Source organism: Papilio machaon, chromosome 17, assembly GCF_912999745.1.
Source record: "Papilio machaon chromosome 17, ilPapMach1.1, whole genome shotgun sequence".
NCBI lineage: Eukaryota > Metazoa > Arthropoda > Insecta > Lepidoptera > Papilionidae > Papilio > Papilio machaon.
This window is the reverse complement of record NC_060002.1, coordinates 257,011-282,627: the sequence shown is the minus strand read 5'-3', so window position 1 is coordinate 282,627 and position 25,617 is coordinate 257,011. Positions and strand designations below refer to the sequence as shown.

The window sequence follows — 25,617 nt, the reverse complement described above, 5'->3', positions numbered from 1 at the left end:
AATATTTTCGTATTAAAATTAAGTAATAAGTATTCTTAAAATGTAAAAGTAATAAAACTAAAATACGCCAATCGGTTTCTTTGTGCGAGATGACTGGAGTATTAACTCTGTAAAATGTTTCTGAAATGGTAAAAAAGAAACAAAATTGTATACAATAACATTAAATTTATTTATCCATTATTTCTTTAGTTTTTCTACCACATTATCCTCTTTTGTGAATGCCTGCCGACGCTCGAGGTGGACCGAAACAACTTCCCCACCGCATCCTCTGAGTGCTGTTGGCGGCGCAACAATTACATACTTTGTGAGACGTCCATCACCCTTCCTCGGGGTCCATCATGTTTTTTGTTTCATTCTGGATACCAGATTCTGTTAAACACACAACAATGTTATAATAACAGTAAAATTAAGTAATTTTTTCATGTGTACGGGGTTCAATATTTGTTCAATTTGTGCGCTTTTCTTATTGTATATCAATGGAACAGAAAACAGAGTGGATCATCGACGTTCTCCATTATTACGTTATTTACTGAGGATTTATATGAGGGTCCGTCCAGACGAGCTACTTGCCTCATGTAAGCTCATCGAGCTGCATGATGCGCGTCGCATTCCGTTATATAGTACAAAGCTTCCTAAATAAATAACACGACATGGCCGATTGTTATTGTAAATTTAAACATTGCGCACGTGTGATCTTTCAAATGAAATGTTAAAATTGCTCACAAGTGTGTGTGACGTGTGTTGATACTGTGAGGACGGTGGGGGCGGCGATGGCGGCTCCGGCGGGCGGCTGTAGTGTAGCGGATTGCGACGCCGCGCCCGTACTTACGATTGTAACGTTCTCCTCGTCTGCGGCGCGCCGATGCGTAAGCTAACTCTTGTCACACGTGCCGCAAACAAACCTCACCGCAACGCCTACTCGTGCGGCCCGCAGCCGTGTCGCCTTCGAGTGTTAGCTCCGCCTGCACGAGGCGGGCGCTGCGTGCGGCACAAGGGTACGCTCAAGTATTGCGACTGGATAACGCAGGGGGCCGAGTCCGCACCGGTGTTGCGCAACGCAAACGCCTCTCGACCTCATCTCGCCGCCGCCTGAGCGCTATCACTCTAGCTAGCGAGTAACGTACGCACTGAACGCCCCGCATCGGGCGCCTCACGTCGCTTCGCTAACTTTTTGCATTCACTAACATGATATTTAACACTAAGCCACCCATCAACTACATCTCCGGATACACGCCTAGACGTTATCTCCTGTAATAATATAACCATGACAAGTTATGTAACAACCGCAACCGCAAACGCAAACAGAATAGCGAGCGAGCCGCAGTAAGAGACATGTCACATGCAATCGGAGGATGTAAATAAAAAAATAAAATAAAATGGTAAAGGATTTAATCTAAAGTAAATTATGGTACAGCTTAAAATACATTTGAATTATTCTAGAACGATATCTCGTAAAATAAATTTCAATATAACATTCAGTCGGGCGACGACGTCGTCAGCGGGTAAATCAAACCGCGGGTGCTAATTTTATTATCTTTATTGTAATACAAAATGATGACATAATTTGATTGTGGTCGATCGGAGCGGGCTCGGCCGCGGGGCGACTCTACGGCTGCCGGCTACCGTCTACTGGCTGTCGGCTACCGTCTACCGGCTACTGGCTGCCGGCTACCGGCTTAGCGTGCGGGAGCGGACACATCCACTCAAGTTACGAACGCAACTAGACAACCCCGCGGCCGGCGACGTGTTTGTCGTTTGCTCATTATTATAACAACTACAAATTCTTATGTAATAATTGGTACGTTATGAAGTAAACAACTTCGCTACACATTTATCGTAACGTGTTCCATATGATTGTAAATTGAGAAATACCGCCCCGTGCCTCGCCCGGCCCGAAATGTTAACCTTATTGCCTATGTGTATCGGCGTGAGCGGCGGCCGCGGCGGCCAGACCGACAGACAGTTACCAACCCGCGTGACTCCCCCTAAAACAAACGTTTCACCTTAGAACATCGCTCGTGCGCCAGACAACTGCCTCATCCGACTCTTCCCTTCTCTTCTCACTGATAACTAAATACATATTAAAATACAACGAATCAAATTTCTTCTAAATGTAACATTTGCTGACAAAAAAAAATTGACACGAAAAATTTGCAATTTAATTAAATTTCGTAAATTATTATCCGATAACGTAATTGTTTCAATTAGGAAATGTATAAAACCTTGAATGCACTAGGAGACAAACGGGGCGACGTGTGAAGACTGGGCGCGGTGTCGCCGGACTGTCACACTACTGTACACTACGCATGTGGAAGGAATATCGTCAAAACAGATTGTCGGATATTAACTAAGCGTTAACGTAATCGTGAAAGCAGAGAGACATGCACTACGCTGCACTGACATACGACATGTGTGCGCTCTTGCAGACGGAGGAAGCGATTCATTCCTCGTCACATACAGCGAGTCACGACGTTGCACGGCAGACAGGAAATCGTTTTGCATCACAACGGGGAGGATATTTTGTTACCTAGTGTATTCTTGGCTATACTTTGACAAACTGATGTAATTTTCTTCAGGTTCAGCTCATACGGTTTTATTTACTTTGCAAGAAGACCATTTAAAAGCAATTTAATATTTTTTTCGTCAATTCCGTAACTATTACTTTTAAACTAACAATCATCAAGAAACTGCAATCATCATTTTATAATGAAATTTAGTTTAATACATCAGTAATTTTGCAGCTCAAAGAGTGTCAATTACAGACTAAGTCATGAGACAACCCAATTTGTGTCTAACAAAAATCTCACTGGTGACAAACTTTTTCCTTGTATGCACACAAGTTGTGATGCATGCAATTACTTGAAAGTTGTAGAGTGTGAGGTGGGTAACTTACCTGCCCATTGGTGGGTACTGCTGTGCGTAGGGGTCTCTGTCGTAACCGCCGGCAACTCCCCCTGCGCCACGCCTGAAACATATCATTATCATCTCTTAGTAGCACTAACTACAAAGGCAAATGAAAAGGAATCACCGCAAAAGTAGTTGAATGTCATTGCTTTTATATTATTAAAACATTAAACTACAAAATTGTTGTGGAAAATTAGCAAATAATTATGCAATTTTTTAAAAGCCTTTGGAATAAGTTACTACATGGAAGCTGTCTCTGTAACCACTTCTTGGAAGCTTGAACTAAAGTTCTAAACATGGCAACATACTATGTCTAGATTCTTGATCCTAGATACTGTTTGACAAGTTTGAGCTAGGCATTATCTATGTTTAGATATCTAAAGCATGGCAAAAATGTTGTGAGTCCGCTCCAAGAAGACCTTCTGTAGAAATAAAACAAAACTAAAGCTAAAATACTAACATAGGTGGTGGTGAGCGCCTGCTGAACATGTCTGCAGCGGGGATGGGCGCGGCGCGGGGCGGCGGCCGTTCATAAGCCGCGGGCATGGGTCCCGGCCGCATCGGAGCTCGCCGGTCTATCATGTCTCTCTCGTCGCCGTACATGCCGGCGCGTCTATCCTCCGCGTACATGCCTGTCATGTCCTCCGCGGCGTACCCGCGTCGGTCGTCGTACATTGGTGGAGCACCGTACTGGTCGCGGCCGCGCCCGTCCATCAGTGCAAATCCTCGCCGGTCTTCGCCTCCGTAGCCGTTGTACCCGCGGTCGTCATAGCCCATGGGTCGCTCCATGCTTCGGTCGTATGGTGGAGCGCCCATACCGTTCCGCATTGGCATTCCACCACCCATAGGGGGCCCGCGCATGTCGCCTCCTCTCATCGGACCCATTGGTCGGGCGTCCCTCATGTAAGGAGCATCCCTGGTCGGCGGACCCCCGCGCATCGGTCCTCCGGAGCGCCGGTCCATCGATCCTCTCATTCCACCTCGCATACCACCGCGTGCCCCGCCGCCGCGTTGCCCCCGTTCCTTGATACGTCCTCTCTCTACTGTTATAACACCTCCATTGAACGTCGTATTGTTTAAGCTGCGGATGGCGGCCGCAGCCTGCTCCTCTGTCTGCATATGTACAAATCCGCATCTGTTCATTATGTCACATTCAGTGACTACTCCGAACCGCTCGAATAACTTCCGAAGATCCTCCGGCTTGGAGCCCTGGGGCAAGCTACCGACGAAAACTTTTGTTTGCTGAAAACATTATTACTTTTATCAATTTTACTCAATTTACATAACATACCATTAACAATAATCATTTACACTTACCGGCACCATTTTGTTCCTTATAACACTTTGTTCTAATTCAATATTCAATAATTTTATAAAACTCAGTACACGTGCATTTATAACAAAGTACCGCAATCCCGCTTCTTTTAGCAACAAAATGGCGGTGGCGGGCGATGTATTATAATGAACATAAATGACGTCTTAGAAATTAGAACAGTCAGTTTGTTTGGAGCTCTAAGCCTATGGCATTTGACAGTAAACCGCACCTCACAGTACAATTGGTCGAATTGCACTAGGCGTCAAATCAGTACTCATTCAATTGGTTAAAACAAAATGCGTCTTTTAACTTGGCCAATCAAATTGAAGCAAAGAAAACCAAAGCTTCTTGGTCTTGCCATAATTTTATGTCCGGTTTCGTCCATAAACAATTGTTGTGGTTTTTTCTCGTGAATTTTTGTTTATGGACGAAGCAATATTTATTAAATCCATATTTCTTACGTAGATATTTACAAAGCTATCAATGTGTAATTCTATATTCGTGTCCGGGGAATGCAAACAGCAAGGAAAACGAGATGGTAATGAGGCAATAGAATACCAGCATCAACATTGATTAATAGAGAAGAAATAGTGTGGTACCTGTTTCATGGTACTGCCAGAATTGCATATTTCTTGAAGTAAAAGGGTCTTTGCAGCCTATTGTGGTTGTTGGCGCCGTTTCTGCTGCGCCCTAAAAGATGGCGTTGTAGCGAGACATCGTTTGATTTAATCGCGATGTTTAGAGACATATCTCGCTACACATATACCTCCCGCGGGTCCTGAATGATTTTGGTGTTTTGGTAGTTCGTTGTTGTCATTGATGTCGGTTGCGTTTTGTAGTTTCGTTTTGTAGTTTCGTTCGTTTCGTTGCGTTGGTCGAGTCGTCTGAATTTCGGACAAAGTTGCGTAGGAGACAAACAAATGGTCCTTCGAGCCGGATATTTCGGTCTGAGTGTACTGCGTTCGAATTAAATATTCGACTAGGTAAATTGAATTGAGTTTCGAGTAGGCTGAATATTTTCATTACAAAACTTGAGTTCGTTACTTTAGACTTGTCGATTGAATACAAGTTTTGGATAGTTAATTACGTTTGCCACAGAGGTGCATCATACAAGTTTATTAGTGCAATTATTTTTTACATGCCCTCTTGGTTTTCTTATTTTGTTTTTTAATTTTGTTAAGTGCTTCAACTTGTATTATTAAAATGGAACAAGCCAAAAGGTTAATAAGTCTTCAAGAGGACAGAATTGAACAAATACAAAAAGCTCAAACTAATTATTTGAAAACACCTAAGTCTCGAATAACATCAAGATACGTGGAAACGCGCCTAGAAACCTTGGAACGTTTATATTGTTCGTTCACAAAGGGACACGAAGAAATATCGGCGTTGATTCTTCGTGGACAAAGAAGTTCTGTCGACTATTTTAGTTTAAATAAGTTTGATGATTTGGATGAACTTTATACAATTTACAAGACTTCGTTAAAGGAAAAGTTAATTGAACTAAATAAAGAGATGACTACAAGTAGTGCACTTAGCCCGAGAACTAGTACAAGTACAGAGATAAAGTTACCTGCGATACAGATACCCACATTTTCGGGTAATTATATAGACTGGCCATCGTTTAGAGATTTATTCACTTCGATCGTTCATAAAAATACAACTTTAGATGATGTTCAGAAATTGCATTATCTAAAGTCACTCGTAGCCGGGGAGGCAGAACAATTACTCCGCAGTATTACTATTACAAATGACAATTATATTAAAGCCTGGGAAACATTGTACAATAGATTTGACAACAAGAGGTATATTGCAAATAACATTTTCAAAAAATTGTTTAGTTTGAAAACGATAGCTCATGAATCGGCTCATCTATTAAAACAGTTGCTGTACACAACTTTAGACTGCCTTAATAGTTTCAAAAATATGGGAATTAATACTGATGCATGGGATGACATAATTGTTTACATAACCGTTTCGAAGTTAGATCCGACGAGTCATCGATTGTGGGAACAACACATTACTGCGGACAGTGAAAACATGCCGAGCTTTCAACAGTTACATCAATTTCTTGAGATGAGATTTAAATCGTTAGAAATGGTGGAAGATTATTCAAAGCAAGGTACTAGTAAGACCAAAGCATTTCATTCGTCTGTGTCAACAGTGTCTTCAGCCCAATGCACATTTTGTAAGGATGATCACTTCATTTTCCAATGTAAACAGTTCGTTAGACTTAATCAGGAAAAAAAGATAGATTTTGTAAAAGAAAATAATTTATGTTTTAACTGCCTAATTCCCCACCATTCTGCTAAAAGATGTTTGAAAAGCACAAGATGCAATATTTGCAAAGGAAAACATCATTCGTTGCTGCATCCCAGGAAAAAGGAAAAAACAACAGATGAACAACAGCACGGAGAAGAAATACACACCAACGAACATGAAAACATCGCTACACATTTTTTAAAACAACCTGGACAAGTACTGCTTCCTACAGCACTAGTAGATGTCTTTCAAAAAAGCGGAAACACACAAATCTACCGTGCCTTGATTGACCAGGGATCCCAGGCATCGTTTGTTACTGAAGACATTGTGAAATCAGCAGGTCTAAAAAGAATTACAATTAACGGTGAGGTCACAGGACTCAGTGAAGGGAGCAAACTGCGTACGAAGTACGCAGTTGAGTTAAACATACGCTCGAGAACAAACCCACACTTCACTGTACCTGTGAGAGCCTATGTTTTGAATAGAATCACAAACAACTTGCCATCACAAAGGTGCAACGTCCCCGATTGGCCGGAATTGCATTCTATTACACTATCAGATCCTACATTCGGTGAGCCGAACAAAATAGACATCTTGCTAGGCGCTGAAGTGTACACAAAAATTATCGATGATGGGCTGTTAAAGAACTCGGCAGGGACGATTGCTCAAAATACATTATTAGGTTGGATTTTATCTGGAATAACAGTAGACACGCAACCCGAAAGATCAGCAGCATTAAACAAGGGGAAAAGGGAGATTACTAATCAACACGTTAGGCACCTTGAATTAAATACACCATGGTGGGCGGTGAAGAACAGAGTTCTTGGTGGGCGGAATGTTGGCGCCGTTTCTGCTGCGCCCTAAAAGATGGCGTTGTAGCGAGACATCGTTTGATTTAATCGCGATGTTTAGAGACATATCTCGCTACACATATACCTCCCGCGGGTCCTGAATGATTTTGGTGTTTTGGTAGTTCGTTGTTGTCATTGATGTCGGTTGCGTTTTGTAGTTTCGTTCGTTTCGTTGCGTTGGTCGAGTCGTCTGAATTTCGGACAAAGTTGCGTAGGAGACAAACAGTGGTTTAAACTTTGAGAGCCTCTCCCGAATAGTTGTCAATTTGCACATTAACCTTTATTCGTAGCAGCCATCAAAATTATAACAGAAAAGTCAGAAAGATATACTAGAAGAAAAAACATGGATTTGTAAATATTTCCTTTATTCAGCACAGCAAATTCAAAATAATTTTGCAGAACGAATCGCGGTTGCCAAATACGAGACTCACACAATGTACTGTTGTGAAGCGAAGTGTTGTCCGTTGCAGCTGGGCCCGCATTATGTCGATACTGCACCGACGCCGCGGGAGAAGCTACATAAGCGATTCGCATACGAGTTACTTGCATGCATCACATCAAAAATTTATTATTATAATTCATTTCACTATAAAAATACAGTTTAATAATCGCCCGTATAAATATATCTCTACCGAATTGAAATTAATCGCTCTCGTAATAGAGCAATTATATATTAAACAAAAAACTAAAATATCGAAAATAACTTTTTCCTTTTCTTCATGCATTTCTTTTAATATATCCGAGTAAATTTACAAATAAATAATGAGTTAAGTACTTTATTATATTACTATTCTTATTTGTTAAAATCTTTGTACGGGATAAAAGTACAATGGCGTCAGTTGCACGGTAACATGAAATAAAAATTAATAAACCATTCTTAAATATAAATCATCAAAATAATACTAAAAAACAAAAACAAAATCATTCAACACAAATATGGTAACATTTAATAAAAGCATCTCAAATTTGATATCCAATGCCTTAATAAATTTAAAAAAAAGCATCTCAAATTTGTAGCAAAATATTCTTTGGAGAGGAAATAATTGTTGAAATTTTATTTTATATGCACATTCGTATTAATTTTTGTAGCAAAAAAAATACTACTTCATGTACATTTTTCAAATAACCGTGGAATGCCACTTCTCTATCAGTGTTTGAGAGTGTATGAGTTTTCTAGGGTTGTTTCGGAACGCACGGCAATTTTATAACAAATTGTAAAAACTCTTTAATGATTGGACTAGTATCTGACATCAATTTAATTAGATAAAATAAGGTTGTAAGTAATAATCAAGGATATGTTTGGACAAACTTAGGCCTAATCTAAATAAACAACACGCCGACTCGACTAGCATCCATGTTGTCTTTGATTTAAAATTAAAAAGTCAAATAACAAACCAATACAATGACAATCTCATCAACAGACTTTCATTTCTATATTGCCTTTGATAAAAAAAATCTTATTTGCTAATATTAATTTATCAAATCTATTTATAGAATTTAAATGAGATTTACCTAACAGTTGCCTGTAGATTTTTTTTTATAAATAACAAAATCTTGTTCTTCAATCTTTACACGACAAAATTAAACGGAGATTCTGTTCATCACTTTAAATAAATGAAATATTTATTATATTTTTCAAAGAAGGTTTCAAATTTACTAAATGTTTTAATTAATATTTTTAACGATGATATCAAATATAGTCAACATTCTCTATATATTAATTTTGTTTTTTTCTATAAAAATGGAACAAAGATTTTCAAATGTTAACATTAATATTATTGAAAAGGTCACATTTTCAATTTTCCATCCATAATAAATGTGATCAAGAGTTGTAGTCACATTTTCACAACAACAAACACACAAACACACGCACACACCGTCCTGTAGCACCGATTATAACTCCCTCAGGTACTAGAACTAGACACCGATCACTTAAACACATAGATGTAGCCATTTTCATAGTTTCTCTTTCATTATTTAAGATGGTCTCTATCACCAGTACATTATATGTGAAAATAACTCCATTTAATTCATGAAATTCATGACATCAATTGACACTCATAATGCTGATGAAATATATTTAAGAGGAACTTTTCGTTGACACAACTGAAATGCGTTAACGCCTCCATCTATGTATTTAAATCTTTGGTTAAGTCACATGTGATGATGTTCTCATCATATCCTAGACAAGATCTAAGCGCTAGACTAGCGACACGACATTTAGGACGTCTTCGTCGGATCACAACGTTTACATCTTCATAAGACTCTTCTCAGCTAGTTTCTATTTAACACTATTTATTGCTAGTTAAGGCGAGGATCCTAAGTCTTATATTATTTAGAGACAGGAATGTAAGCAAATATTAGAAAACAAGTTCACAGTATAAATTTCATAGGTTAGAGAACAGAGAAAAAAAGAACCGTGATTTGTGATGTTCCAAACATCATCAATGACAAGAGGAGGATATGACAAGAGACAAAGTTCCTCAGCCCGTTGCGGTCGCGAGGTTACGATACAGTTTTGTACAAGATTTCGATAGGTTCAAGGGTGGGTGCAGGTCTCCAGGTCGACTGCATCATGTCTGGTGTGGGGCGTGGGGCGTGGGGCGGGGCGTTATGTACGCGGTGGGGAGGGGCGGCGGGAGGGCGAGGCGGGGCGTTGCGGAGAGACGGGTTGAGGCTCGCACTCCGCTTCTTCTTCCACGCGTTTAGCTCCTTCTGGTATCGGCCTGCAATCAAACGCGATGAATAGGTTGGTGTTTGTGGTGTACGTGTGGGGTACGTGTGGGGTGTGTGCGGAGTACGTGTGGGGTGTGTGCGGTGTGGGGTGTGTGCGGGACACACCTGTAGTATCGGCGCGTGGTGAGGGGCGCGAGGGCGGCCAGCAGACGCAGCAGCGAGTGGCGCTGGGCGCGCGCCGCCAGCCGCTCGGGCGGCAGGTCGACGCAGTAGGGGTTGCGGGCGTCGCCGAGGAAGGGCGCGACGTGGTTCTCGAGACGCAGCACGAGCAACAGCACCTCCTCGAGGTCGGCCTCGCTGGCGCAGCAGAGGAACTGGGCGAAGTGTATGTTGGAGACGCAGCCGTCGCGGCGGTCGGCGTCGGCGCAGAGGTCGGCGTCGCGGCAGTACAGGTACAGGAAGTCGCTCAGCTGCTTCGCCACCACCGCGCACCGGTCCTTGTCGCACATCTTCGCCGGCGGGCCCTGAGCCGCACACGCAACTATACACTTCTCATCTCGTCTACATCGTGCTACGTACTTATTTGTGAAGGTAACATGTCCATTAGTACAACATAACAAAGATTGTCTAGAAGTATATAGGGAGATATCGGTAAGATATGGAGATAGTAAAATGTTAGTATCCTGGTGTATGTTTCATGCATTAAATCTACAGTAAAAAATATTTAAAAAAAAGTTAAAAGCATAAGTTTGTACTGTTAATTAGACATTACGAGTACAGATGTTGCAAAGCGGCATGCTTATATCGATGTCACCTTTACATTGTAGGGCATGCGCAGTGTGGCGGCGGCGCGGCGCAGGAAGCGCAGCAGCAGCGCGGCGTGCTGGGCCGCCTGCTCCCCCCCCGCGCACGACACGCGCTTCAGCACGTGCGTCAGGTACAGACCGAACGCGCGCCGCCCCTCGCTGCCTCTGCGCACACACACACGCACGCTCTCACTGCCGCCCCCGCCACTAGACTAGCGGGAGCGGGAGCGGGAGCGGCAACTATACCCACGTCAGTTTCAGTCCGTCCAGCAGCTGCTGCTTGATGAGGTCCTTGGCGCGGCGAGCGTCCCGCGGCGGCGGCGCGCTCTCCGCCAGCTGCACGGCCGGCGCCGCGCCCGCTATCGCCACCGTCTCGTAGCGCCGCAGCCTGCAACACCACGCCGCCGTTACCACCGCCGCTCGCCCCCCTCTCCCCCCACCGTGCACCCCCACCCGGCGCTCACCTCTGCGGCGTGTCGGCGTCCAGGTCGGGCTCGGTGTGCGCGGCGGCCTGCCGGAAGTGCGGCAACACGTGCGCGTGCACCAGCAGGTTGTAGTTGTGCTGCAGGGCCGCGTACGGCGCGCTGCTGTTCACCGACGTCGAGCACACCGGGATGCCGGTCACCGGATCTGCCGCACGATACGACGCCACATTCGGTCATAGATCTCACGTATCGTAACCTTACATTACGATTTAAATAAAAATCGTACCCAGGTACTGGGCGTATTTCTGCCAGGAGTTCTGCGAGGGGAAGATGCGCACGAAGCCGCCGCGGCGCGCGTACTGCGCCCGCACGGCCCGCACTATGCGCAGCTCCTCGCCCGCAAGACCCGCACCCGCGCCCGCGCCCGCACCTGCACCCCCAGCACCCGCACCCGCACCCGCACCCGCACCGCGCCGCACGCACACGTTCTCCGCGGAGTGCACACGCCGGCACTGCGCACAACACAAGTATTTGCATTATTACAATCATCCATTGCTGAGAAATTATTTAAAAGCCGAGACTGAGACGAACCGCGCCTATCCTCATCCTGAGCGAGTTGTTGTGGCTGGCGAGGTCATGTCCGGGCGGGGGTACGGCCGGCAGACCCACCAGTGTCAGCGTGTCCGCCAGCAGCGCAGACTTTACACGTGCGTCCAGCGGACTCTCGCACGCCAGACTGCTCCCACACAAATGTACCAAATATAGGTATAGTATGTCTTATTAAAAATCCAGTTAACTGATGTTGCCGCTATATTCACAACACTTTTCACACTAGTAACAAAGAAGAAGAGATACACACCTGGGCGACAGATTTATTTCTAGTAACCAAGGCTTTAAATTTTCATCTACCAGGATATCGTAGCCGAAGAGTTCTAGAAAAAAACATAGACAAGACGATAAAGTACGAACGATTTAGAGCAACAGGCGGGCAAGTGTGAGGAAAGGCGAGGAAGAGCGACTGACCGAAGCAGTTGAAGACGTTGGGCACGAAGACCCTGGCGGCGGCGGCCATGGTGTGCGCGGAGCAGAGCACCGACTTGACGACGAGGTCCTCGACGGCGGCCATGAGCGTGCGCGTGTCGCGGCCCTGCGCGCGCAGAGTGCGCAGCAACGCCGACAGCGTCCACTTGTGTCCCACGTCTCCCGCCACCGGGTCCTCGCACCTGCACACCGACACAAGGCCCAGGTACACTCAGACCTCGCCACCGCCCCACCACCGCCCCGCCACACCCGCCTCACTCACTTGATGTAGTCGGTGTGGTACTTGTTGATGCTGTAGTTGCAGAGGTGCATGCAGGGGTTCCACAGGTTCTTGTTGCTCTTGTCGTACTTGACGGTGGCGAAGCGCACGAGGCCCTCCTCGTACAGGTACACGAGCAGAGGGTCCACGGAGGTGACGCACACGTACAGCCGCAGGTCGCACTTGTGTCCGCCGATCAGCAGCGGCCGGTCTATGTACTTCGCCACCACCACGTTGTCGCCCTTCGGGATCTGGTCCGGCTGCGACTCGGGGAGATACGACTTCAGTTAATTAAATCTCTTAAAATAAATTATAACTAACAGCATTAACGGTATATTTGAAGATTTGAGAATTACAAGTTGTCGAGCTCACCGTGTTGACTATATAGATGCCGCGGCCGCGGCTGGAGGCGGCGGGCTTCACGATCCAGGGCCCCTTGGTGCGGTAGTGAGCCGTGCACAGCTCCTTGTACTCGGTGGGCATCAGGAACGTCGTCGGGATGAAGTCGAAGTTCTTCACGCCGCGGAAATACTGCATCTTCTCGATGTTCTTGAACAGCTTGTCCTTGCGCGTCAGCTCGTACGACCTAACAGTGACATTAAAACTCACCGCTCATGGCTTATTAAAATAATCAACCTAAAACATACAAATGATGAATGATGCAACCGACCGGGGGAAGTGGTTGACTCTCTGGTAGGGCGAGAGCGCCCGCAGGACGTCCGGCTTGGGGTGCAGGCCGGCCCACATGAGGTTGAAGTCCTTGGAGTCGGGCGGCGCCTCCTGCAGACCGTGCGCCTGCAGCAGCCGGTGCAGCAGCTTGGTCTCCGTGTTCACCAGCTTGTAGGTGGCCTGCAGGATGCGCGCCGGCATGTTGCTGCTCTCCAGTACCTGCACACATCGCAACTGTGTACATTTACCGCGTACCCGATACTGATCCTTTGCCTGCAACTATAAAATAACGCTCCATACCTTAACACTGTCTATTTCCTTCACTAACGTATTTTCCGAATCTTGGCTTTCTTGTGGTGATATACATCGTTTGACTTGTGGAAATTTTAGTTTGCTCTTTCCTTTAGTTTTCTTGTTTTTCTTGTCTTCTTTATTTTCTGAAATGCAGAAAATTTTGAATTAAGTCAAGCCACGTTTTTAGTTCGACGAAAGTAAAAGTTTGTATATAGGACATCTTTGCATATATGTAATGTAATATGACGGTTTAAATTTCTCACCAATTGGCGGCGGGTCCTCCGGCGGTTTGATGTTGGCGGTGGTGTTCTCGACGTCGAGGTGCTTCTTGAGCGTGATCTTGCTGAGGTCGTGCAACACGTCGTCGATGTCGCGCTGGTGGTGCGCCGGCTCGTGGCCCTGCTCCTCGACGGGCGCGGCCTCGGGCAGCTCGGTGTCGCTCACGTGCCGAACCACGTAAGCTTGCCCGTTCATCTTTGTGCCGGTACCGAACGTCTCCATCACGTCGTGCATTATATTCTTTGGTCTGACGCTCAACGAGTGCGGCTCGGACACTAGCCTTTTGGCCATATTCTTGGCTTTGTTCAGGAGGATGTTATTCCCCGTGTTGTTCCCGACGCTCTTGGTCGCCGACTCCATGGAAGGCGTCCGGGAGGCGAGGACGCAGGATCTGAATACGAGCACGGCCGCCTTGGAGCCGATGGGCCCGCCCGTCACCCAGTCCGCGACCGAGCCTTCCTGTTCGCTTCCATCCTTGGTCTCCTCCTCTGTTTTTCTCATGATGTCGGCCTTTTCCGAGATGGTCTTTTGAAGGCCCGAAGTAGACGGATCTGTTGTTTCTGGTGATACATGTGGACTGAAATTTATAAAAGTTGACATTAATTTGTCGTAAAATATAAGGATGATTGCGAATCAAGTGCGGTTTGATATTGTTTGTGCTTGTTATTGCAACAAACGTTGTTTGTGATATACAAAATATTACTTTTAGTTTTTAGTAGTCCATAATAAGTACTTACAGAGTTACCTTTTAAGCTTAATGGCTATTTGCTATGCATAAGATAAGGTTAAAAAGTAAAAAAGGAACTCATGCGACTAATTACCGAATATTGAAATATTAAGATGAAGCATTCCAGTACGATGAGCATTTAGTTAAAATTAATTTGTCTGACAGAAATCTCGACAATTTAATTGAATTAACACAAAATAGGATTTGCTTGCTACTTTGAGATATATGAAGCCCAAAATAGTTTAAAGACAATAAAATCGAGTGAAATTCATAAAGGTATTGCATGTAATTGCGAGAACATAACGCGGCTGCCATTTAATCCAGGTCATGGAAATTGCCGTTAAACGTTGTGTTGTGACACTAAATGCAGCCGCTTTGCGATTTATTAAAACCGATTTATTGATTTAGTTGTCTTAGTGGTGATAGTAAATTATAGTGCAGCGTAACAGCGACAAATGTTCACATATGACAAACATTCGTTGAAGGATTGTGCTTCATTTTTTTAATCCCTAACAAAATTATAAGCGAACTACTCTCTAAACAAGTATTCGCGTTTATTATTGCCCTTATCATTCAACATTTCACATACAAAATATGTCTGAATATGGCAACATACACTATGTATTGTATATTTTACAATGTAGATGTATTTTTAAAGCAAACTATATCTCGTAGTGTTAGTAATTCAGCGTCTTAGAGAATGATGTCATGAGATATTTAACACCCGGGCTTACATTAAACAAAGTGGACAGTATAGTCATCGTCAGTCATTAAGTGCGTTGCGACGGCGTGCCGTTAGGATGTATTGACAAGGGAGAAGCGCGTGGTGCGCGGCTCGTGCACCCGCCCTATATGGCCTGGTGCGTTCTGAGTTGAATCTCAATGAACACTAGCTATTCACAGAAAACATCAAACTTATAATGTGGGTTTTCACTGCATTTAAGATATCTACAAAATGTAAAATAGTTCATAAAGGTCGTCATATGTTTATCGGTGTTCCGAACTATGATAAATATATCGTCATTGGTTTAAAATTTAAATTGAATTTTATTTTTTTCTATGCGGTAAATGCTTAATTTTTTTTTCCAAAGCAAACAGATACATTTAAAAAGGCGAAACTGTTGTTCGCAAAGTTAATTGCAATGTGGGAATTATGTAAAGTTGAGACAATGCTGCGCTAAAAAACATAAAAATAATTGAGTTTGAAAAAAAGAATAAGTACATTTTATTTTTGTTCTTGTTTTGTTATAAAAATCAACTTCATATACTTATATCGATTTCAATGGGTTAATGAAAATTGCGCACACAGAATGCGGAGAAGTCGTAGTGGTACAAAAGTTCGTGTGTAAAGTACATACTGTACGGATGAATAATAATGCACAGAGCTTTTCAGAGCAATCTATTGTTCCCAGAAACCTTCGGCTCCTGCTCTCTTTTGAAAGGTAACAATAACGTGCAGTAACCCAAATGCAGTGCCTTAAATAATACCAATTTAAGTACTGTGTTCTAATTACTCTGTGTGTTTGACGAACATTATTTGATGCAAAATAAAATGTTTACAAACGTTTTATTTAAAAACGCAAATGTTTTATTTTTACCACTTGTAAGTACTACAAATTTTGGGCAATATGAAAACACGCCGCGTTGTCATGGATACCGAGTGGTGGTGATACCGGCGCGGCTGCGGGGCGCGGGCGGCCGGCAGTCACAGCCTTACACCATGACATGCTCACTCCGGCTACAAAGCATGGTAGTCTAGTTTGAGATTAAACTCTCCTAGATTGAACTTATTAATAAACATGTATTTGTTTAGGATTCCTAGTGCGAAAACAAACAATACAGCTTCATAATGGCTTGAATTGAAATTTAGTAATGATCAATCTTTTTAAATATTTCGCGTACTATTATTATTCTCAGCCAATGCATTTTGTATCCCTCAAGGGTGAGTGAAAAAGTCTAATTAAAACGCAAGGAGGCGAATGAATGACTCATCGTCACAAAAATATTTCTCCACACCATATCTCCACACCACACGCGTCGTTGCGTGTCCAATCTCGGATATAAAACTTGCGATAGCTGCTAGAGCCAGCCCTAGGTACAAATCGCGTGCACTAAATTGCCTGGATACTGCACTTACGGTTCACGTCGGAGACTAGTACACTATACTCACGTACCAAAACATACCTGTCCGTGCAATAATCACGTATAAGAGGGTCGATACAGGATTCGTGAAACAACAATAACTACTTCAAAAAGGCAATGAGATATTATTCATTTATTAATAAAAATTGAAATTCCATGTAATTCAAAACTAGTTGTCGCCCGAGACTTCTTCCGCGTGGAATAAGAAAAACTTAATAAGTAGCCGATGAATTCTTCCGGGATATGTTCTACATCTGTGAGCAGTTCTGGAGATACCTTCAAACAAACATCCATTCATCCATCTATCTTAACTTTCGTATTTATAATACTAGTAAGAAGTAATATTTAACATCATCACAGTTTCATAGAGAAACTTATGTGTATACTGTAACTAATAGGGTAAGCATTATTGCCCAACTGCAGCAGTCTGCTGCAACAGGGACGTCCGCTTCCACCCCCGTTGCCGCCAGCGCTATTGCCTTAAGTCGGCATCAGCGTTATCTGATCAATATTTTGCAAGCTGATTTACTTGCTCATGATAGTTAAATTAAACGATTAAAATTTAACGATAATCTATCATGTAATGCGTCTGTTTTCATTGTTCCTGTTGCCTTTTTACTCCTAAACGCTGTTAAATTAAACACTTATATAGGTAAATATTTGATTTGCAAAGCGATTTACGGTTCCCGATACGATACGGGTGTGAAATTGAAAAAGTGAACGAGGCGACTGGGGGCGGCTAAAATAGCAATATGCTATACTGATTTGCTAAGCTACGTGCTACGAGCTACATCCATTTACTTTTCATTAATTACTGCTGCAATGAATGCTTTTGATAATTTTACTACATGATTGTGCAGAAGATGTTATCGCAGTAAAATTATTTTTTTAAAGTTAATCTAAATTGATTTATTTATCTAAGATCTTTAGTCCCTCTTAACTAGCAGCTCGGAAAGCAAACCATTAAATTGAAAATTAACCACAAAACCAGAGTATTTAATCAAATCCAGCCGACTGAACTTAAGACTACTTTTTATACTAATTACATTATTTAAAATAAAATATAAACAATTCATACAGCTGCAAATAGAAACATCAGCATGATTCTGTAAAAATTTTAAACGCGATTTTTATGTAAATTTGCAATTAAATTAAAAGTGGAGCTTTCACCAAATTGCGGCAAGGCAAGTGGAAAGATTTTACGCAAACGATACGGCCACGGCGGGCGCCGAGTAACGATAACAAGCGGTCTCAGGTTCGAGATTGCGGGCAGACAGACAACTTTCAGTTAGGCGTAGGCGCAGCGTTTCGCCTCGCTCTCACACTGCCTCAGCCGTACTGACCTTACCTTAAAATTGTAAACCAGAGCGCGGCATTGCCCTTGCTGCCAACTATCGGAGGGTTAGCTCGGCCCTTAACCATGTCATAATAAGCGAACATAATAAACGAACATGCTTCTTTCTACTGTACGAAACTAAAACTTTATTATAAGATCGGATCAACGTTAACTTATGAGAGAAGCATTAGTAATGTTAGAAAGAAGTGCAGCTACACTGCGCTGACGCCAGCGGACATGCAAATGTTCCGCCGCCTGCCGCCCCCGTACCTCCCCTCATCACCCTAACAATGTGAAAACGCTTAACACCACTCGAACTCGCCACGACCGCTCACTGATACAACCTAAACACTATGAAATAATGACTTGATCATTTTTCATACTACTTTTTTATAGCATTTTAAATCCTTATAAATCACAATGTGTAGTACTATCGGAATCCACTCTTTTCTGGTCTCAGTAGGAATCTTATTTTTATTATATGTATCAAAAATAAAATATTATTTCATTATACCCGATTTCTGAATTCTAATAAGGTACAATTTTGAACGTTCATTAACAATATTATTATCTATGGTACAATTGAACAACATTTACATAAGTTATTCAGTGCGTACTCACACAAAAATTTTGCCCATGAATGTCGATCAGACAATAGGCTGAGTCAGCGTACGGAAACGCCTCGCCGGCTGCGGGGGAGGGAGGAAGAGAGTTGACAGGCGCCGTGTCACTCTGTGTCACTTAATTAGCAATTTCGCGCGCTTTTCGGCAGCACCAACGTCCGCTGTCGGTCGCGGTCGGCGGGCCGGAGACGACTGAAGTAAACTCCGCCGCTAGCGACCGCTTGCCGTGAAGGGGGTTGCTATGGCTGTGGCTCACTGATGCCACAATACCCCACAGATATGTATTTTAGGCTTAATTCCACAAATATTGAAGGGTCGTTTTTGATATATTTTCGGTAAAAGAAAATATGTACACAAGAAATATGTATTTGCAACATATGATTAACTTTTCTTATATATTTTCATACTCCCGATAAGAAAATGGGTTATATTTAATAAATAGCTATATAGGTACTTGTTACGACTAACGGAAGCTACGAGCCACAATTAAAAAACAATGGAAACAGTACCAGGATGATTTTTATTATAAGTATATTTCATGCATGAACACGATTCCGAGTTTAAGTTCCGTGATAGTTCGCTCGTCGAGGGGATGTTCGTACGTGGTACTGGATTAAAAGTTTGCTTTATTTGTTCGTATTTTTTTACGAGTTTAAAACTTTTCCTTTATCAGAATTGTTTTATTTCCACAAAATATACACAAAGGCTTTTAATCCTTATTACGTGATATTATACCCGCGATGTTATCTGCGTAAAACAATGCTTTCTGTGCTGTATCTCCACCTTCATAAAATGTTTTTATCGTAAAAAATGAGCCTTAACGGATAATTACCATTTTATGTTACATATATCTATATCTTTCTTAACTTTTTTTGTTTACTAGCGAGGTTAGCGACGGCGTGTGTTTAGCGGCAATTCCCGCATTAAGACTGCACTGCTGCTGCCACAATGCAGTACATTGCTATTTCACCACCTAATCTTATCTAATGGAAATTTTAAAGTTGGATATTAATCTGTCATAACATGTTTAGGTATCATAATAGGTTACTAATAATAGCATAGCAAATAATCTATATATATAAAAGAAAGTCGTGTTAGTTACACTATTTATAACTCAAGAACGGCTGAATCGATTTGACTGAAAATTGGTGGGCAGGTAGCTTAGAACCAGGAATAGGACATAGGATAATTTTTACCCCGTTTTCTTTTTTTTTTTTTATTCTGCGCGGACGGAGTCGCGGGAAAAAGCTAGTAACCTATATATTCCTAGAACATTCCACATTCATCAAATTAACTTCCTCTACTGCCTTAAAAATTATATCAAAAGAACAAAATATTACTGAAGAATTTGATGTAGATTCTAGCTATAGATATGTACTAAGTTATAAATATTCAGAAACATGCTTTAATTTATAAAGACAAATACAATTTTATGAAGATTACTCTGAATAAAGCCAGTAAAATTATAAAATAAATAGAATTTCAACATCAGTAACACTTCACAAATAAGTTTCAATCATCATCAATACTGAGGTAAATGTGTGATGAGGTAACAACAAGGAAAAGTGCAATCATGCCAGACATAAAGCAAGCCAACATGCTGCATGGCTTAGACTTGTTTGACATAGCATAAGCCACCTTGATAACAAGACACATTAATAATTTTTTCCATATTCCGGTATTATTGGAAGGTAATAAATATTTTGTGATGTTAATATAATAAGGATCATATATATATTTTCATTGTTAATGAAAGCATGATAGCTTCTAAGTCATTCCGCCTTTTAAAATAATAAACTGTAACTGTAAATATATAAAATGATAAAGTACATAAATATAAAAAATAACTTAGACAAGTAAAGAAATATAAACATGTGACATTGCTCAGCCTCTGCTTCTGTGTAAATGTTAAAGTGTGCCAATATGTATACGGTATAGACAATTTCAAAATCTTGAATATAAAACATAACTAAAATCACGAAATTTAATTTGAGTTACAAAAAAAACTGTGATATATATTTGATTTTGAAATTGGTTAATATGTGTGTATGGATCTGAAATCTCAAATGATATATAAATACATATATTAACCTGGTGTGTGGACGGACGTGGTTGCATTTTTTGTGTACTTTGGGAAAGTCATCAGAGGGTACCTTAAAATTGGGCGCGCTGGTCTCCCCGCCCTGCATGCCTCTTACCAAACACAACACACGACAACTTTATTAAAACAACTTGATTATGACAATAATAAAAAATCCTATCGCCTATAATATACTGTATTAATATTAAATAAATAAATTTCAACACAGTATCAGCGGCGGTTAGTGTCAAATTCTTAATAATTTATTTTTGTAGTAATGGAAAGTTATATGCGCCAGTCGCGCAAGCAGTACTTAGCGGAAGCGTTTACACAACACCGTATACGCCAAAACATACAAAAATCGATATCTTTATGCGGTAATAGTTAAATTTTACAAATTGCTTTTCACGTCATTCATTAAATTATTATCACAATATTACTTACGATTCTGACAATCAATTTTCTTCGCCGATGTTTTCCGGTCGAAGATCTTTTGAACACTAAAAATTTTACATTTCTGATTTGTGTTACAATTTTTTGAGAGTTTTTGTTTGTTTTAGCTAAAATATAACAATTTTGATAGATCCATTTCTTCGTCTTTCAAATTTAGCACACGCGCGTCATTCATAGTTATGGATGCGTTCGTGTGTCGTGCTATTTATTTTGATAAATTTAATTCTTTAAACAAGTAGAAGTCTATATGTGTTATACATAGTTCAAAATACAATTATTACTACAATTAATATAGTTACTTCAACTTTTCAAAAGCTATGCAGACATCTTAATTTATGTAAGTAAAACTTTTCTAACCTACAGGATCTGCGGATATTTTAGAAACCTAGAGTTTCTGTCTTGTCTTTGATCTTTACTTGACAGAACATGTCAGACACTGTCAACCTGTTATCAAATTCAAAACGAAATATTTTTGTTGTTATATTGGATTGCGTTTCCATTCCTATCTGTATTTCTAGATTTTATAACAGAACAGTTCTTATTTCTTTCCATTTAAAAAAAAGTAACAATGACAGAAGTTCAGTTACAAGAATTTAAACTTGAGCCAAATTCTGAACTACGTTTTGAAGTCGAATCAAAAAATGAAAAAGTAGTTCTTGAGGTATTGGAAAAGTAGTTTAAAGTAGTACATTCGAATAGTAGATTTAAAACTATATTTTCACTGAAATTGTTTAATACTTTAAATGAACAATTTAATTTATAGGTTAAAAGTGGCTACGCCGAGCTGTTTGGGACAGAGTTGGTGAAGGGGAAACCATATGAATTCCATACAGGTGCTAAAGTGGCTGTGTTCACGTGGCACGGCTGCACAGTAGAGCTCAGAGGCAGGACGGAAGTTAGTTATGTGGCGAAGGAGACACCAATGGTAAAGTGTGTTGAACTATTATAATATTGGTGCTGTTTTGCAATAGTGAAGATATTGGTTGGGAAATTGAGGGAGGAGGGGATCGCTAGAAAAATTAAGCTAAGTTAAGAGTAGTAAAAAGCTAAATAAAATTCATATTTAATTTGTAAAAAATATGCACATGTTTCATGAATAACTTTTTAATTTGTTAACAATGACTATTGTTCCAGGTAATCTATCTAAATGTCCATGCGGCATTGGAACAGCAGAGGGTTGCCGCAGAGCAGGAGAACACACGGGGCCCCGTCACCATGATTGTGGGCCCCGGGGATGTGGGCAAGTCCACACTCACACGTTTGTTGCTGAACTATGCAGTGCGGATGGGTCGGAGACCTATATATGTAGATCTAGATGTCGGCCAAGGTCATATAAGTGTCCCTGGGACAATTGGTAATTGTCATGATTTTGTATTTTTTATGTATGAAATCTAAAGAGGACAAATATATATCCTTTAATATTTTATTTTATATATGAATTAAAAAAATATATTGCATACAATTTGTACTTTGTTAAAAAACTGTAGACTATAAGTCAAGATAAATATTAAAACTTTAACGATTATCTAACTGAATGTTGGTGTAGGTGCGCTCCTTGTGGAGCGTCCGGCTTCCATTGAGGAGGGCTTCAGTCAACAGGCCCCGCTTGTCTACCACTTTGGTCACAAGTCCCCCGAAGAGAACATTGAGCTCTACAACACAATTGTCTCCCGGCTGGCTGAGGTCATTGCTGAGAGGTGTGAAAATAATAAAAAAGGTACCACCATTCTACAATTGTAACTCCTGAAGAATTGTATGAAGTAGTTTGTCTGTAAGTTATATATTTAAGCCAACATATATGTTCAAATAAATTGTACTTATTTGGATTTGTTTATTTGATTGTTGTGACAATATTGCCTAGTTATCAGCTGAAACTGATTTCTCAGTCGTGTATTGACTGCAGCATCAACATCTGGCGTGATCATCAACACCTGCGGCTGGATCAAGGGTGCGGGATACAAGGTGCTGACACACGCCGCACAGGCCTTCGAGGTGCGTTGCTATGTCTGCTAACGTTTTGAGACTTGCACTGGACATCTGCTATTTTTACTATTAAATAAAATTTAAAATTCGTTATATTTTTCAGGTGGATGTGATATTAGTGTTGGACAATGAGAGATTATACAATGAACTGAAACGGGATATGCCAAAGTTTGTGAAAGTTGTGTACTTGCCCAAAAGTGGAGGAGTGAGTGCAATTTGGATTATTTTTGTCAAATTTAATCATGAAACAAGTGGGTATATGTTTATGTATATAACTGTGTGTCGCAGGTGGCGGAGCGGTCGCCGGCGCAACGCGCAGAGGGGCGCGACGCTCGCATTCGGGAGTACTTCTACGGCCGCCGCACGCCATACTACCCCCACTCCTTCGATGTCAAGTACTCGGACCTCAAGATATATAAGGTGTCTTTCTAAATGTTTTTTCCAGAATAATAGAAGCTTCGAAATATATGCAGCAGTTGTATAAGTAGAGTAAATATTAATATGGTGGTGTGCGCGGGCAGGTGGGGGCGCCCTCGCTGCCGGATTCGTGTATGCCGCTGGGCATGCGAGCGGAGGAAGCGCTCACCAAGCTGGTGAGTGTGTCCCCCGGGCCCGCGCTGCAGCATCGCCTGCTCGCCGTCTCCTTCGCAGCCGAGCCAGACGACCACGTGCCGCACTGCAACCTCGCCGGCTTCGTCTGCGTGTAAGTCATACATACCCATACAACAAGCATTGTCTCCAAGCTTCAAAAAACAAATAAAACATGTTTAATTATAATTGTACGTGTTGCAGGACTGCGGTGGACCCGGAGCGGCAGACTATGACAATCCTGTCTCCGCAGCCGCGGCCGCTGCCCACCACTGTGCTGCTGCTGTCCGAGCTGCAGTACATGGACAACCACTAGCATGTGCGACTCTCCACTAGTTGGCACCTCTTGTGACAAGTGTTCAGTGAAACTTTGTCTGTGAATAAACTCGAAAGTTAAACTTGAATTTTCCTGTGATTGAGCAATATATATCATGTGTTGTGTTTTTGAATGCAGCAGATTACTGTATGATGATGATGTTTGTATGATTGGATTATTTTAATGGATTGTAAATTAATTTTAATTGTGTTTTCTTAGAAAAAAAATAGTTAGGCTGGTTTTACAGTCACGCCGCTAGACGCGCCGTTGGACAGCGCGCTGTTGGACAGCGCGCGTTTGAACAGCGGTGCACCAAAAAACGACATTAGTACGGCGCGTTTCGCTGCTGTGAGACAGTCGTGTACAAACAGATACAAAATGAACGGCAATGCGGTTAGAGTACTGGCTATTTACTTTTTATGGAAAAAAAGGCAACAAAAACGTCGAAGAACAGTAGGTGTTGATCCTTATAACGCTACAAGGTTACTGAGAGGCGAACACGTAACATCATCGGGCCGGGTCCCATAAACATCTTCTAATTCGCACTTCGTCAATTACTCGACCCGTATCGATGTGATTCATTTTGTACACAACAGTACCTAACGGCACGTCTCAACGGCGTGAGACTAAAACGCACAATGGCCGTAGAAGCGCACGAGCGGCGCGCGCTTCGACCGCGCCGCGCGAATAGGACGCGTTCAACGAACGGCGCTGCTCAAGCGCGCGAATTTGAAACGCTACTAATACCCCAATACATATCCGAGCGCGCGCGCTCCGACGGCGCTGCCGAAACGCGTGACTGTAAAACCAGCCTTAGTAGCGTTTCAAATTCGCGCGCTTGAGCAGCGCCGTTCGTTGAACGCGTCCTATTCGCGCGGCGCGGTCGAAGCGCGCGCCGCTCGTGCGCTTCTACGGCCATTGTGCGTTTTAGTCTCACGCCGTTGAGACGTGCCGTTAGGTACTGTTGTGTACAAAATGAATCACATCGATACGGGTCGAGTAATTGACGAAGTGCGAATTAGAAGATGTTTATGGGACCCGGCCGATGATTTTTATAAGAATAATTTTATAAGGATAAGAATAAAGATCTTCGTAAAGAAAACTCTAACTTGCACAGTAATTCGTCGAAACTGCTGGTTGATAGGCGAAAATATTTATAAAATTTATAACTATTTTCTCGTAAATCAGAGAAAGATGTTACGTGTTCGCCTCTCAGTAACCTTGTAGCGTTATAAGGATCAACACCTACTGTTCTTCGACGTTTTTGTTGCCTTTTTTTCCATAAAAAGTAAATAGCCAGTACTCTAACCGCATTGCCGTTCATTTTGTATCTGTTTGTACACGACTGTCTCACAGCAGCGAAACGCGCCGTACTAATGTCGTTTTTTGGTGCACCGCTGTTCAAACGCGCGCTGTCCAACAGCGCGCTGTCCAACGGCGCGTCTAGCGGCGTGACTGTAAAACCAGCCTAATACCCCAATACATATCCGAGCGCGCGCGCTCCGACGGCGCTGCCGAAACGCGTGACTGTAAAACCAGCCTTATGTATAAATATTTGTAAATCATTGAAATAAATAAGACTTGTAAAAAT

The 25,617-nt window shown here is 42.1% G+C and overlaps 3 protein-coding genes across 5 annotated transcripts; 1 reads left to right on the top strand and 2 right to left on the bottom strand.

Annotated features, from left to right (window-relative positions):
- Nucleotides 1-271: 271 nt before the first annotated feature.
- LOC106708895 (RNA-binding protein 4.1) lies at nt 272-4,371 on the bottom strand. Of its 2 annotated transcripts, none has more exons than XM_014500489.2 (4): nt 4,222-4,371; nt 3,365-4,146; nt 2,894-2,965; nt 272-369 (listed from the first exon to the last, which is right to left on the bottom strand). In XM_014500489.2, exons 1-4 carry the CDS (start codon nt 4,228-4,230, stop codon nt 351-353), a joined length of 882 nt encoding a protein of 293 aa, XP_014355975.1. In that variant the 5' UTR covers nt 4,231-4,371; the 3' UTR covers nt 272-350. The 2 variants fall into 2 exon arrangements, with proteins under 2 accessions (XP_014355975.1, XP_014355974.1); XM_014500488.2 differs by lacking the exon at nt 272-369 and adding an exon at nt 830-1,985 and having other exon boundaries at nt 4,222-4,370.
- A 5,063-nt stretch (nt 4,372-9,434) lies between these two features.
- Nucleotides 9,435-21,300, bottom strand: LOC106708604 (tubulin polyglutamylase TTLL5). 2 transcript variants are annotated; one of them, XM_014500141.2, is made up of 16 exons: nt 21,131-21,300; nt 20,698-20,799; nt 13,763-14,355; nt 13,506-13,642; nt 13,207-13,424; nt 12,909-13,122; nt 12,540-12,796; nt 12,260-12,459; nt 12,096-12,168; nt 11,828-11,972; nt 11,523-11,748; nt 11,276-11,441; nt 11,062-11,199; nt 10,820-10,976; nt 10,171-10,529; nt 9,435-10,055 (listed from the first exon to the last, which is right to left on the bottom strand). In XM_014500141.2, the coding sequence occupies exons 2-16, from the start codon at nt 20,793-20,795 to the stop codon at nt 9,941-9,943; spliced, it is 3,096 nt and encodes a 1,031-aa protein (XP_014355627.2). In that variant the 5' UTR covers nt 20,796-20,799; nt 21,131-21,300; the 3' UTR covers nt 9,435-9,940. The 2 variants fall into 2 exon arrangements, with proteins under 2 accessions (XP_014355627.2, XP_045537693.1); XM_045681737.1 differs by lacking the exons at nt 20,698-20,799; nt 21,131-21,300 and adding an exon at nt 18,605-18,846 and having other exon boundaries at nt 10,826-10,976.
- A 296-nt stretch (nt 21,301-21,596) lies between these two features.
- LOC106708729 (protein CLP1 homolog) lies at nt 21,597-24,131 on the top strand. Its single transcript, XM_014500275.2, has 9 exons — nt 21,597-21,800; nt 21,903-22,064; nt 22,274-22,493; nt 22,686-22,856; nt 23,043-23,131; nt 23,226-23,327; nt 23,411-23,542; nt 23,644-23,825; nt 23,915-24,131. Exons 1-9 carry the CDS (start codon nt 21,708-21,710, stop codon nt 24,024-24,026), a joined length of 1,263 nt encoding a protein of 420 aa, XP_014355761.1. The 5' UTR covers nt 21,597-21,707; the 3' UTR covers nt 24,027-24,131.
- The last annotated feature ends 1,486 nt before the right edge of the window (nt 24,132-25,617 follow it).